At 42.7% G+C, this 15,763-nt stretch overlaps 1 protein-coding gene across 2 annotated transcripts in view; it reads right to left on the bottom strand.

The window, feature by feature from the left end:
- MRPS31 (mitochondrial ribosomal protein S31) overlaps positions 1-15,763 on the bottom strand; it is a 59,077-nt gene that overhangs the window by 22,222 nt on the left and 21,092 nt on the right. Inside the window, exons 6-7 of one of the 2 annotated variants that reach the window (XM_070048957.1) lie at positions 10,790-10,933; positions 6,394-6,675 (exon numbers count right to left, since the gene is read on the bottom strand). In XM_070048957.1, coding sequence (XP_069905058.1) covers positions 6,446-6,675; positions 10,790-10,933 — 374 coding nt within the window. In that variant the 3' untranslated portion in view covers positions 6,394-6,445. Of the gene's footprint in view, positions 1-6,393; positions 6,676-10,789; positions 10,934-15,763 lie in introns of those variants that run through there. The other variant, XM_070048956.1, reaches the window with a different exon arrangement.

Raw genomic sequence — 15,763 nt, 5'->3', positions numbered from 1 at the left:
TTCTCTCTCTCTGCGACTCTGTCTTTCAAATATATAAAATCTTTAAAAGCAAGCAAGCTAAAGGCAGCATGGGATCTTGGATCACATCCCAGAACACACAAAGGACATGGGGGAAGGCATGGTGTGCTTTAACAGCATAGTATGCAAGTTCATTTCTGGATTTTGATCACTGAACTACAGTTATGTAAGTTGTTAACGTTAGTGGAACCTGGGCGGACAGCATTTGTGAATCCTGTACCAGTCTTTGCACCTTTTGTGTAAATCACCCAACACGAGTCCCTCCAGCTTTCTGATCCCTTTGCTGCCTTGTGCTCTTTCCTGGGATGATGTGTGATCTTCTGTTGAGCTTGAGAATAGAGCATTTCTCCTTCAAATGGTTGGAATGTCTTCATTATACACAGGGTCTATACCTTATCATATTAATATAATATAAAACTTACCATCCCAACTACTGAGTGTGCAGTTCAGTAGTGCTAAGTATATTCACAGTGTTATACAACCATCACCACCATCCACTCCCAGAACTCATCTTTCCAAACAGAAACTCTACACCCATTAAACACTCCTCCCCATCCTTCCCTCTCTGCGCCCCAGGGCCTGGCAACCAACCATTCTTTTTGTCTCCATGAATTTGTACCTTATTTAAGTGACTTCACAATATTTGTCCTTCCATGACAGGTTGATTTCACCTAGCATAACATCCTCAAAGTCCATCCATGCAGCAAACAGCAGCATTTTATTTCTTTTTAAGGCTGAATGAGCCATTGTATGTGGTGTGTACCACGTTTTGTTTATTCATCTACTGATGGACATTGGTTTGCTGTCACATTTTGGCTGTTAGGATCTTATCCATTTTTTACTTTTGGTAGTAATGTAGATCTTTATTTTGAAACCTATTAAGTTTCCTTTTACTGAATCTCAGGAAGAGTCATGAAATCATGTTATTTTTTTGGCTGTTGACTCATGTTTTTGGCAGCCAAAAAGAGAAGGATTTTTTTTCTTTTGAAGATTGTATTTATTTATTTGAAAGGCAGAGTTACACACACACACACACACACACACACGGGGGTGGAGAGATGGATAGAGAGAGGGGGGGAAGGGAGAGAGGTAGAGAAGGAGAGAGGGAGAGAGAGATTTTCTATCTGTTGGTTTGTTCACCAGATGGCCAAGTCTGGGCCAAGCCAAAGCCAGGAGCCTGAAATCCATCTGGATCTTCCATGTGAGTGCACAGGATCAAGAACTTGGGCCATATGCTGTTGCTTTCTCAGGAACATTAGCAGGAAGCTAGATGGGAAGTGAAGCAGCTGGGAGTTGAACTGGTACCCATATGGGATTCCAGCATCATGGGCAGCAGCTTAACCCCCTGTGCCTTAACAGTGGCCCCAGGGACTTCTAATTCTATGCATGATAGAAAACTCAAGCCATTCCTGTTTCTGTTTTCTTTTTCAAAAGACAAAATTTTAGGAAAAACACTAAAAAAATTTTTAGAAAAAAAATTATCATAGTGATTACTGATGCCATAAATAAGAGTGTCAATTGTTAAGTCAACAACAGGAGTCACTGTGCACTTACTCCCTATGTAGGATCTCAGTCCTTAATGTGTTGTACAATGTAAATTAATGCTATAACTAGTATTCAAACAGTACTTTTACACTTTGTGTTTCTGTGTGGGTGCAAACTGTTGAAATCTTTACTTAATTTATACTAAATTGACCTACTGTATATAAAGATAATTGAAAATGAATCTTGATGTGAACGGAATGGGAGAGGGAGCGGGAGATGGGAAGGTTGTGGGTGGGAGGGAAGTTATGGGGTGGGGGGAGTCACTGTAATCCAAAAGCTGTACTTTGGAAATTTATATTTATTAAATAAAAGTTAAAAAATATTATCATATTCTCTTTCTCTGTTTTTATAGAAATAAAGAAAGAAGACAAAGGGTAATGTAAGAATTAGGTATTTAGTTTAAAAAAAAAGAAAAAAGTATAGGAGGCAGTAGAAAACGTGCCTCTTCCTACGCACATTCTGGACTACATGACAGACAACAGAGCCTTGCCCGTGGAGACCAAGATATCACTTTTATTTTGAATAAAGCCAGTTTTGGAGGGTGCAGCCTATCACTAGTAGCACACAGATGGCGCTCTTAATATTGTACCCTAGAATTAGATCTTCCCAGCCATTCACAGACAGCGCTGGCCTGCCTGTCAAAAAAAAAAAATGAACCTGGTATGCCGCGCCACAGGCGGAGGATTAGCCTATTGAGCTGCGGCGCCAGCCCCAGTAGTCTCTTAGGAGTTCTAATGTTCTTCCTGTACTTGGATGTCCCTTTTTTCCAAATTAGGGAAGTTTTCTGTTATTATTTCACTAATCCTTTCTCTCTTCCATGCCTTTAGGAACTCCTAGAACCTATATGTTCAGTTGTTTGATAGTATCCTGTAGATTCCCAACAGTGTTTTTTTTTAGTTTTCTGATTTCCTCTTCTTGTGTTTGGTCTAACTGTATAATTTCCTGTGTTTTGTCTTCTAAGTTGGATATCCTTTCTTCTGCCTCACTGATTCTGTTGTTAAAGCTTTCCACTGAACCAACGGCAAAGGAAGACCTTTCTCTCTGTCTCTCTCTCACTGTCCACTCTGTCAAAAAAATAAAAAAATAAAAAAAATTAAAAAAAAGCTTTCCACTGCATTTTTAAATTTTTTTCTATTGAATTGTTCATTTCCAAAATTTCATTTTAATTTCTCTGTAAGATCTCAATTTCAGGGGCTTGTGCCATGGCTCATGTGGTTAATCCTCCGCTGCAGCGCTGGCATCCCATATGGGCGCCGGGTAGTAGTCCTGGTCGCTCCTTTTCCAGTCCAGCTCTCTGCTGTGTCCTGGGAAGGCAGTGGAGCATGGCCCTAGTGCTTGGGCCCCTGCACCCATATGGGAGACCAGGAAGAAGCACCTGGCTCTTGGCTTCGGACTGGAACAGCGCTGGCCATGGTGGCCATTTGGGGAGTGAATCAATGGAAGGAAGACCTTTCTCTCTGTCTCTTTCACTGTCTATAACTACCTGTCAAAAAAAAAAATCTCAATTTCATGAATTCTTCTTTCATGTCATGTATGGATTTCATTAGTTCATGCTTCTGATTACTTCTAAGTAATCCTATGATCAATTTTTTGAATTCCATTTCTTGCATCTCATCATCTTCACAATCTAGTATTAAAGTGTTGTGTTCTTTTTGGGGCATCATGTTATCTTTCTGATTCTTATTTCTCGAATTTCTTGAATCGGTACAGTGGTTATTTGGCATTTGTGGAGATGATCATTGGTTTCTTGTTTTTTTGCTGTTGCGGCTTTTATCTTTGGACTATGTCTGTAGAGATTAGTGGAATGTCAGCTTTCGGGGAATACCTAGAGGCATGTGATGGATGTGGCCAAGGAGCTCTGTTCAGTGCTCCAGGGTGAAGGGTGTTGTCACCTTAGACACACCCTCAAAGGGGATCAATGCCTGGGTGCTAGCCCCAGTGGGTATATTATTTGTCTGCTATGCCAAAAGGACCACACAAAGGATCTGAGCAGTCCTCAGGGTAAGCTCAGATTCCCCAGAAGTGTCTCACACCAGATAACCAGGGAGCCCTGCTTGTGTGGAGCCTCCCACAGTGACTGCCCAAAGTCCCAGTCACAGCTGAGTCCTCCCATGCAGCCTCAGTGTTTTCACAGTCCTGGCACACAAGCCTCCCATAGTCATAAGCATCCAGCACCCTGTCTGTTCTCCCCACATCTTAGGAGTTTCCACTTGGCTGGTTGTTGGGCACAGACTTGAGTTGACGCAGCTGTTACATATGTTTGAAATGGCGCTCACTCACTATCGGCTTATTACAGGACACAGTTGCAGGGTGATCGGGGAGAGAGAAAATGTGCACCTCCTCACTTTGTTTTTCCTCCTCTAGCTTTGGCAGTAACACTATCCCCCACAGGACTCCAAGCTGGATTACCTCTAGGTTCTTTCTGCAGCTTTTTTGCCTGTGGCTTGGGCTGTTGCAGACTGGTGTCACTGTGTGTGTGTGCACGTGTGTGTGTGTGTACAAATTATTGAAATCTTTACTTAGTATAAAATTGGTCTTCTGTGTACAAAGTTAATTGAAAATGAATCTTTTTTTTTTTTTTTTTTTTTTGACAGGCAGAGTGGACAGTGAGAGAGAGAGACAGAGAGAAAGGTCTTCCTTTGCCGTTGGTTCACCCTCCAATGGCCGCTGCTGGCGCACCGCGCTGATCCGATGGCAGGAGCCAGGTGCTTTTCCTGGTCTCCCATGGGGTGCAGGGCCCAAGCACCTGGGCCATCCTCCACTGCACTCCCTGGCCACAGCAAAGAGCTGGCCTGGAAGAGGGGCAACCGGGACAGAATCCGGCGCCCCGACCGGGACTAGAACCTGGTGTGCCGGCGCCACAAGGCGGAGGATTAGCCTAGTGAGCCGCGGCGCCGGCGAAAATGAATCTTAATGGAGAATGGGATTGGGAATTGGAGAGGGAGGAGGAGGAGAGGTGGGAGTATGGGTGGGAGGATGAGTACGGTGGAAAGAATAACTATATTCCTAAAGTTGTACCTACGAAATTTGAATTCATTAAATAAAAGATTTCTTTGGGAAAAAAAAAACTAACGCTTCAAACCACTTCCAAGTATATAACAAACACCATCCTTAAAAGTGGAATTTCCTATTTGATTATCTCAGTTTATTAGAATACAGATGGCCTGGGCTGGTGTAGTGGCTCACTTGGCTAATCCTCTGCCTGTGGCGCCGGAGTCCCATATGGCTGCGGTTGTTCCTCTTCCAGTCCAGCTCTTTGCTGTGGCCCAGGAAGGCAGTGGAGGATGGCCCAAGTGTTTGGGCCCCTGCACCCGCATGGGAGAACAGAAAGAAGCACCTGGCTCCTGGCTTTGGATTGACGTAACTCCAGCCGTAGTGGCCATTTGGGGGGTGAACCAATGGAGGGAAGACCTTTCTCTCTCTCTCTCTCCCTCTCACTGTCTGTAATTCTACCTCTCAAATAAATAAATAAAAATCTTTAAAAAAAAAAAAGAATACAGATGGCCTTTTCATTCTAGATAACATTCTATGAATGTTAGCTTGTTTTTGTATAGGAAGTATCCTGGAATCAAGTAATTCGGTGATTCTTTTTTTGGCTAAGCTCTGCATATATTCCCATGATGCACCTATTTCAATTAATTCCTTAAAATATTATGAAATGTTACATACAAAATAATATCTGTGATTTAGAAAGCAGGATAGGAGCCAGCATTATGGCTCACCCAGATAAACCACCTCCTACAGTGATGCCAGCATCTCATACTGGAGCACCAGTTCCAGTCCTGGCTATTTTGCTTCTGAGCCAGCTTCCTAATGATAACTGGAAAGGCAGCAGAAGATGATCCAAGTACTGGGGCTACCCATGTAAGAGACCTGGATGGAGTTCCAGGCTTCTGGCTTCAGTCTGAACCAGTTCTGGACGTTGAGACCATTTAGGCAGTAAAATAGTGGATGGAAGATCTTTCTACATCAGTCTCTCCCTCCCTCTTTCTTTTTCTGCCTTCCAAATAAATAAATCTTTTTTTTAAAAGAAAGAAAGCAAGCAAGTAAGCAAACAAGCAAGCTGACCCCAGTGAGCCTATCAGCCACGATGAGAAAGATTACTGTTGAAGCTCCTAGGTGTCCCTCCTTGTTCACAAAATCTACCCCCAATCTTCCTGAAATACTATGCTGTGCTTATCATTCCCATGCTTTCCTTTAGAACTTGATCACATTTATAGGTCTCAGGAGTTATATTTAAAATTTGTTTTTTGAACTCTATAAGCTGGTATTATATTGTATGCATCCTATGACAACTTTTTCACTCAGCATTGCTTCTGAAATTCATCTACATTCGTGTGTTCAGCTCTGCTTCCATCATTTTCACTTCCATAGTGTCCTATCACATGAACAAACCACTTTTCTCAGTTCTCCAAGTCACAGGCACTTTCTTCCCTGAATTGTACTTCTCTCAACATTTTTGTACTTGCCTCACTGAGAAGTTAATTTAGTGTGAAATATACAAAAAAAAATAGAAATAGGTAATATAAATACATGTATATATAAACATACATATTCCATGCATGTAAGTCTATCACTAAATCATCTCAATTGTTATAACAGCACTCTTTGATGTCATAAGATAAATGGCTAATAACTACTGTATTTCAAAGAAGCATGATTCCTGAATGAAACAAATAGGTTAGGGGACTGACTTGTCTAAAACATTAGTTCTCTGATGTTCTTTTGAATCTATAAATGCTGATGATTTTTATTCATGCAAGAATATTTTTCAAGTACCATTATATTAAAAAACATATCAATCAAATCAGATGCAATGATATAGGAAAATTTCTAGTAAAATTATTTTATTTATAGTATCCAATGAGAAATTTCCAACATCTTAATTGAACTGTATGTTATTTTCTTTTAGAATGTCACTTTTTTCATTAAAATAATTTCTAAACCATTCTATATGCTCAACCTTCTGTTTAACACTCAGATATGGGTTTTTGGAAAGGCCACAAGTCACCAGCTCCATGAAGTGGCGAATTGGTCCTTGTTTTGGAAAACCCTCCAGGTGTTTATCCAAGAAAATATGTTCATGAAATTCTGAACCATCATCATCAAAACCTAGGGGATGAGACAAAAAATATAATTTTTAATGTAAAGCTTGTATCATAAAATTAATACTAATGATGTAATTTAATATTACGGCTACAGCCATGAACTCTGGAGTCCTAGGTATGCTCATCAATTTATCAATTGTGACTGTGGGCAAATTAATTAGCTCCTCAGGCTTAATAAAGATAAAACAGCATCTTCCAGAAGCTTTAGTAAAGATTATATAGACACAAAGCATTTAAAGCTCTTTTATAATGCTTTGCATACTGTAAATATTCAAAATGTAGATATAATTATTATTAATGAATATTTCATATCTAAAAACTATTAAAAACTATACAAACTGTTATTTTAAAACAACTAAGTGAAACATGGAATTGTAGCCCACAGGCAGCCAAGAAAAGACCAATAGAGGAATGAGAAATGAGAAATAGAGAAAGTGAACAGAAACAAAAATAAAATGGGTGACTTAAATACTGACAAATCAACAATTGAAATGTAAAGGTCTAAATACACAAAAGTTTGATACAATGAATATTACAATATGACCCAATTATTTGCCGTCTGCAACAAACTCAATTCAAACACAAGGTAGATTGAAAGTAAACAGGATGAAAAAAAGGTTTAAATTGGTAAGATTAGTTTTTTAAAAAGTATGAATGGGGGCCGGTGCTGTAGCGCAGTGAGTTAAAGTCCTGGCCTGAAGTGCCGGCATCCCATATGGGTGCTGGTTCTAGATCTGGCTGCTCCTCTTCCGATCCAGCTCTCTGCTATGGCCTAGGAAAGCAGTAGAAGATGGTTCAAGTCCTTGGGCCCCTACACCTGCATGGGAGACCCAGAAGTATCTCCTGGCTCCTGGCTTTGGATAGGTGCAGCTCTGGCCATTGCGGCCATCCGGGAAGTTAACCAGTGGATGGAAGACCTCTCTCTCTCTACCTCTCTTTCTCTCTCTGTGTAACTCTGACTTTCAAATAAATAAATAAATCTTTAAAAAAAAATAAAAAGTATGAATGGAGGCAGACATTTGATATAGTAGTTAAAAAATCACTTGAGGCATCTGCATCTCATATCTGAGTGCCTGAGTTGGCTCCTGATTCCAGCTTCCTGCTAATGTGTACCTTGGGAGGCAGCAGGTGATATCTCAAGTACTTAGGTCCCTGCCACTCAGTTAAGGGACCAGATTTAGTTCCTGGTTACTCGCTTTGCCTGGTCCCCAGTCTCAGATACTGCAGATATTTGGAGAGTGGACCAGTGAATGGGAGCTCATTCTCTCTCTGATTTTCAAATTAAAAAAAAAAGGTAGAGAAATGAGTATCAGAGTAGAATTCAGAGAAAAGAAAATTACTAGGGAGAAAGAGGAACATGACACAAAGGATTGCTCTACCAGGAAGACAGTGATCCTACTTATGTGTGCACTAAACAAGAGTGGCTAATAACTGACAGAGCTGTGACCTGAACTCAGGTTTGTACAACTACGAAGTCTTTGTTTCTTACCTCACCCTGACACCTTCAAGAATACAGAAACCATAATATATGACAAGTATATTTCTTTTTAAAATAATTTTTATTTATTTGAAATGCAGAGAGACAGAAAGACAGAGATAGAGACAGAGAGTGATCTTCCATCTGTTGGTTCACTTCCCAAATGCCTGCAACAGTCAGGGTGTGACAAGTGAAGCCAAGAGCCTGGAACTTAATCTGGGTCTCCCACATGGGTGGCAGGGACTCAAGTACTTAAGCCATCACCTGCTGCCTCCCAGGATTCACATTAGCAGGAAGCTAATGGTGGCAGAGGCAAGACTTGAACCCAGGCACTTTCATGTGGGATGCACCTTAACCTCTGCATCAAACGTTGGCTCCAACAAAAGTATTCTTTTTTTTTTTTTTTTAAAGATTTTTATTTATTTGAGAGGTAGAGTTACAGACAGTGACAGAGAGAGAAAGGTCTTCCTTCTGTTGGTTCACTCCCCAAATGGCCGCAATGGCCGGATCTGCATTGATCTGAAGCTAGGAGCCAGGAGCTTCTTCCTGGTCTCCCACGCGGGTGCAGGGGCCCAAGCACTTGGGCCATCTTCTACTGCTTTCCCAGGCCACAGCAGAGAGCTGGATTGGAAGAGAAGCAGCTAGGACTAGAACTGGCTCCGATATGGGATGCCGGCACCACAGGCAGAGGATCAACCTACTGCGCCAGGGCTCTGGCCACACAAATGTATTCTTTAAAGTAATAGATGGAAGAAAGCATACCTTGTTATAGCCTATACTGTATGATGTTATAGCCTATAATGTATTTTGTATACAAAATACTGAGACTATACTACAGAATTTGTAAGTTTCTAAAATTTTCCTATAGAAAACTGTACTTTATGAAGACATATTATGAATATACTTTATGAAGATATTATGAAACCATAATACTGTGATGTTTAAACCATGAACTATATTTTCTTAAGACTTATTTAGATGTTTGCGACAACTAGCTAATCTACCATTGCAGCACAGCAGATAAAACTACCATCTGCTATGCTGGCATCCCATATAGGAGATAGCTCATGTCCAGCTCCCTGCTAATGGCTTGGGAAAAGCAGCCGAAGACAGCCCAAGTGCCTTGGCCCCTGCCATCCAAGTTGAAGACTTGGAAAAAGCAACTGGCTCCCGACTTCAGCCTGGCCCCACCCCGGCCTTTGTGGCTACTTGGGGAGTGAACTAGTGGACAGAAGAGTTCTCTGGGGGCTGGCGCTCTGGCATAGCAGCTAAAGCTGCTGCCTGCAGTGCCAGCATACCATATGGGCGCTGGTTCAAATCCCAGCTGCTCCACTTCTGATCCAGCTCTCTGCTATGGCCTGGGAAAGCAGCAGAAGATGGCGCAAGTGCTTGGGACCATGCACCCGTGTGGGAGACCTGGAAGGAGCTCCTGGCTCCTGGGTTTGGATCGGCACAGCTCCAACTGTTGTAACCAATTGGGGAATGAACCAGCAGATGGAAGACCTCTCTCTCTGCCTCTCCTTGTCGCTCTGTGTAACTCTGCCTTTCAAATAAATAAATAACTCTTTAAAAAAAAAGATATCTGTAACTCTTTCAAATAAATAAATCTTTTAAAAAAAGGAAACACATTTCTTTTAAGTAATAATGCATTTGTAAAATTCAATTAGCATGTTTGATGACAACATGGATGTAATAATAATAAAAAAAAATAGCACGGTAATACTGTTTTCCTTTTGATTGAGGAAAAGGTACCTCTCCAGAAAATACCCAAGAAACTACATAATATTACATTGTTAGTTCAGAGCATCTACATTCCACAAAGACTTCCAAAGCCTCTTAACATTTTTGCTTCCAGTGGCATATTCAAATATCTTACATATATGCAAGTATCTTGCATCTCATCTCATTAATGCAATAGTTTTATGACTAAAAAGACACTAACGTAAGACTTTAAGCGTTGTAATAGTTTCCAAAAATGAACCATAAGCTCACATTGACTAATATCCTGCCCAGCAGCTGGAAAACTGTCTTCACCTGTAGTTCCCAGCCCTTTTATATCTTAACTCATGATGCATTTTTTTTTTTTTTTTTTTTTAATTTGAAAGGCAGAGAGTTCCAGAGAGGCAGAGGCAGAGAGAAAGAGTGGTCTTCCATCCACTGGGTCATTCCCCATATAGCCTCAATGGCTGGAGCTGTGCTGATCCGAAGCCAAGAGCCAGGAGTTTCCTCTGGGTCTCCCACACAGGTGCAGTTGCCCAAGCACTTCAGCTATCTTCTACTGCTTTCCCAGGCCATAGCAGAGAGCTGGATAAAAAGTGGAGCAGTTGGGACTGGAATCAGTGCCCATATGGGATGCCAGCACTGCAGGCAGCGGCTTTATCCACTATGCCACAGCGCTGGCCTCCATGATGCATTTTTTGCCACACAACTTTGCTTCTTCATTTTCCTTATCAAGTATCTAGAATTAAGTGAAATTCTCACATTCTTTTTTTTCAACAACTGTCCAATTTCTTTTAGGACACCATGAGGATGTTCATACAATGTTCTGAAATTCATGTAAACATCTAGACTATAAAACTGAACATCTGGCAGGGATAATCCCAACTGCTGAATTTCATAAACCTCTGAAACTAATGCTTACCTGCTTCATTGTTAATTGGGAACTCCCACAGTTTCCCCTCTTTGGTCCACTGGATCATCTCTTCAAACGCATTCTGAAAGGGCTGTTCATTTACTGCAGCCAACTGCTTAGCAAATTCAATATCCCAAAGCGAAGGTGGTGTTTCTGTGTAACAAAAACATTTTAAATAAGCACAAGCCAAAATATCTTTTTTCTTATTACATTATAATAACTCTGGAATTAGACCAATGTTGTAGATCTTGATACTCTTAAAAAGTATACAAGCATACCTCCCTTTCTCTCTGTCTCTCTCTCTTACTGTCTATAACTCTACCTATCAAAAAAAAAAGAAGTATACAAGCATACCTCAAAATGTTCATGGAAAATGGGAAGTAAAAGATAAGTTTATTTTGGTACAGAAAAATTTTGAAATGCATGCATATGAATGATCTTCAAAAAGTTCATGGAAAACATAATTATGAAAGTTATGCATGGATTTCAAAATTTTATAGCAAATGTATATTTTTTAAAAATTTATTTATTTTAAAGGCAAAGATACAGAAAGAAAGACAGAGAGAGAGAGCAAGAGAGCGAGCACTTCTATCTGCTGGCTCACTCCAAAATGGCCACAATAGCTAAAGCTGGGCCAATCGGAAGCCAGGAGCCAGGAACTTCTTCTGGGTCTCCCAGGTGGGTGCAGGGGCCCAAGGACTCGGGCCATCTTCCACTGCTTTCCCAGGAGCATTAGCAGGGAGCTGGATCGGAAGTGGAGAAACAGGACTCGAACTGGCACCCATATGGGATGTCAGTGCCAGAGGCAGCGGTTTTACCTGCTACACCACAGTTCTGGCCCCAATAAATGTATCTTTTTTTTTTTTTTTTTTTGACAGACAGTGTTAGACAGAGAGAGAGACAGAGAGAAAGGTCTTCCCTCCATTGGTTTACCCCCCAAATGGCCGCTACGGGCAGTGCGCTGTGCCAACCTGAAGCCAGGAGCCAGGTGCCTCCTCCTGGTCTCCCACACAGGTGCAAGGCCCAAGCACTTGGGCCACCCTCCACTGCACTCCCGGGCCACAGCAGAGAGCTGGACTGGAAGAGGAGCAACTGGGACAGGACTGGCGCCCCAACTGGGATTAGAACCTTTAGTGCCGGCGCCACAGGCGGAGGATTAGCCTAGTGAGCCGTGGCGCTGGCCAAATATATCTTTTAATTCCCTTTCCCCTTTAATATTTTGAAGGATGTTTGTATAATGAAAGCTCACTGAGATAAAAGACAATAGTCCTGGCTACTTCGCTTCTAATCTAGCTCCCTGCTAATGTGCCTGGGAAGGCTGTGAAAGATGGCTCAAGTTCTTGGGCTTCTGCCAGCCATGTAGGAGACCAGGATGGAGCTTCTGGTTCCTGTCTTTGGTCTGGCCCAGACCTGGCTGTTGTGGCTGTTTAGGAAGTGAATCAGCAGACAGAAGATCTCTGCCTAAGGGCCAGCATTGTAGCATATCGGGTTAAGGCATTGTCTACAGCAATGGCATCCCATATGGGTGCCAGTTCAAGCCTCAGCTACTCCACTTCTGATCTGGCTCCCTGCTATTGTGCTTAGGAAAGCAGTTGACAAAGGCCATGTCTCTCCCTCTCTGCAACTCTTTCAAGTAAATATAATCAATGTTTAAAAAAAAGATCTGTGTCTCTGTCTCTCTTCCTCCCTCCCTCCTTCTCTACCGCTCTGCCTTTCAAATAAATAGTTAAAAAAGATGAAAGCAGTTAAACAGCAATGATAATAATGTGCTAAATGACTTCTGGGCATTAGCTCATTTAATCCTGATAATGAATCTCATGAATAAGCTAATATCACGGTGGATTATTACCATCATCATATGACATTTTTCAACCATTTTGTTTTTTAAATTTAAGAGCTCTTTCAACCTCCTTAGAAAACAGTCTGTCATAAAATGGCAGATAGAGCCGGCGCCGTGGCTCAATAGGCTAATCCTCCGCCTAGCGGCGCTGGCACACCGGGTTCTAGTCCCGGTTGGGGCGCCGGATTCTGTCCCGGTTGCCCCTCTTCCAGGCCAGCTCTCTGCTATGGCCAGGGAGTGCAGTGGAGGATGGCCCAGGTGCTTGGGCCCTGCACCCCATGGGAGACCAGGAAAAAAGCACCTGGCTCCTGGCTCCTGCCAGGATCAGCGCGGTGCGCCGGCTGCAGCGGCGGCCATTGGAGGGTGAACCAGCGGCAAAGGAAGACCTTTCTCTCTCTGTCTCTCTCTCTCACTGTCCACTCTCCCTGTCAAAAAAAAAAAAAAAAAAAAAAAAAAGATAAAATGGCAGATAGCCTAAATAGCACTCTGGCCTCAGAATCAGCCCTCAAGGCATTCAGATCTACCTAAAAGCCCATGAGAGTTTCTCAGGCATGGAAAGCCAAGACACCATGGCAAAAAAAATGACCTAAATGAAAGATCTCTGTGAGTGAGATCTCAGCAGAAAGAACAGGCCATCAAAGAAGGAGGTATCTTTCTCTGAAGGGAGGAGAGAACTTCCACTTTGACTATGACCTTGTCTAAATAAGGTCAGAGTCTGTGAACTCAAAAGGCTTCCATAGCCTTGGCAGATCATGCCAAGAGCCTTGGGTGATTACTGATGTTATAAATAAGAGTGTCAATTGTTAAATCAACAACAGGAGTCACTGTGCACTTACTCCCCATGTAGCATCTCTGTCCTTAATGTGTTGTACTATGCAAATTAACGGTAAAACTAGTATTCAAACAGTACTTTATACTTTGTGTATCTGTATGGTTGCAAACTGTTGAAATCTTTCCTTAGTATATACTAAGTTGATCTTCTGTATATAAAGATAATTGAAAATGAATCTTGATGAAGAATGGGAAGGGGGAGGGAGTGGGAGATGGGATGGTTGCAGGTGGGAGGGAGGTTATGGGGGAAGAGTCGCTGTAATCCAAAAGCTGTACTTTCGAAATTTATATTTATTAAATAAAAGTTTTTTAAAAAAGAATAAAACAGTCTGACAGTTTCTTAAAAAGAATACACCTGGGAACGGCACTATGGCATAGCAGGTAAAGCTGCAGCCTGTGGTGCCAGCATCACATATGGGCATGGGATCCAGTCTCAGCTGCTCCACTTCCAATCCATCTCCCTGCTGATGCACCTAGGAAAGCAGTGGAAGATGGCCCAAGTGCTTGGGCCCCTACACCCATGTAGGAGATCCAGAAGAAGCTCCTGGCTCCTGGCTTTTGACTGGTTCAGCTTTGTCCATTGCAGCCATTTGGGAAGTGAACCAGCAGATGGAAGAGCTCACTCTCTGTCTCCCCCACCACCCTCTCTCTCTCTCTTACTAACTCTGCTGTTCAAATAAATAAATCTTTAAAAATCAATTAATAATTTTTTTAAAGATTTATTTTACTTGAAAGTCACAGTTACACAGAGAGAGGAGAGGCAGAGGCAGAGGTAGGGTGGGAGAGGGAGAGAGGGAGAGAAATAGAGAGAGAGAGAAAGAGAGAGAGAGGTCTTCCATCCGCTGGTTCACTCCCCAGATGGTTGCAATGACCAGAGCTGCGCTGATCTGGAGCCAGGAGCCTCTTCCGGGTCTCCCACGTGGGTACAGGAGCCCATGGACTTGGGCCATCCTCTACTGCTTTCCCAGGCCACAGCAGAGAGCTGGACTGGAAGTGGAGCAGCTGCATCTCAAACCGGTGCTCATTTGGGATGCCGGCACTGCAGGTGATGGCTTCACCCACTACGCCATAGCACCGACCCCAATAAATTTTTTTTTTTAAAATACACCTATCTAGGGCAGGCATTTGACACACTGGTTAAGACTGCTCCATTTCAAATTGAGGTTCTTAGGTTCAAGTTCTGGCTTTGTTCCTATTACAGCTTCTTGCTAATATACACCCTAGGAGGCATCAGATGACGACTCAAATACTTGGGTTCCTCTTATCCAAGTGGGAGACATGGATTGAGTTCCTGGCTCCTGGCTTTGGCTATTACAGGCATTTAGGGGGTAAGCCAATGAATGAGAGCCTTCTCTCTCTGTTTCTTAAAAAATAAGGAAGACACCTATCATTCAACATAGTCATTTTCTCTTGATGTTTAACCAAGAGAAAATATAACAAATGTCCACATGAAAGTTCCTAGATGCTTTACTTCTAACAGCCAAACACGGATTCTAAGTTGTTTTTTGTTTTTTTTAAAAAAATATTTTATTTTATTTTATTTTATTTTATTTATTTGAAAGACAGAGTTACAGAGAGTCAGAGGCAGAGAGAGAGAGAGAGAGAGAGAGAGAGAGAGAGAGAGAGGTCTTCCATGAGCTGGTTCACTCCCCCAAATGACTGCAACGGCCAGAGCTGAGCTGATCTGAAGCCAGGAGCCAGGAGCTTCTTCCGGGTCTCCCACACCGGTGCAGGGGCTCAAAGAGCTAGGCCATCTTCCACTGCTTTCCTAGGTGCATCAGCAGGGAGATGGATTGGAAGTGGAGCAGCTTAGGCCGGCGCCGCGGCTCAATAGGCTAATCCTCCGCCTTGTGGCACCAGCACACCGGGTTCTAGTCCCGGTAAGGGCGCTGGATTCTGTCCCGGTTGCCCCTCTTCCAGTCCAGCTCTCAGCTGTAGCCCAGGAGGGCAGTGTAGGATGGCCCAAGTCCTTGGGCCCTGCAACCGCATGGGAGACCAGGAGAAGCACCTGGCTCCTGGCTTTGGATCAGCGCGGTGCGCCAGCCGCAATGACCATTGGAGGGTGAACCAACGGCAAAAGGAATACCTTTCTCTCTGTCTCTTTCTCTCTCATTGTCCACTGTGCCTGTCAAAAAAAAAAAAAAAAAAAAAAAAGGAAGTGGAGCAGCTGGGACACAAACTGGCACCCATATGGGATGCTGGCACTGCAGGCCACAGCTTTAACCCACTGCACCACAGTGACGGCCCCATGGGTTCTAATTTGCAAACAACTCAAATGTCCATTAACAGGTAAGCAGACAAGGCCGGCGCCG

The sequence above is a fragment of the Oryctolagus cuniculus genome, chromosome 9, assembly GCF_964237555.1.
Source record: "Oryctolagus cuniculus chromosome 9, mOryCun1.1, whole genome shotgun sequence".
NCBI lineage: Eukaryota > Metazoa > Chordata > Mammalia > Lagomorpha > Leporidae > Oryctolagus > Oryctolagus cuniculus.
This window is presented reverse-complemented; position numbering and strand designations above follow the sequence as displayed.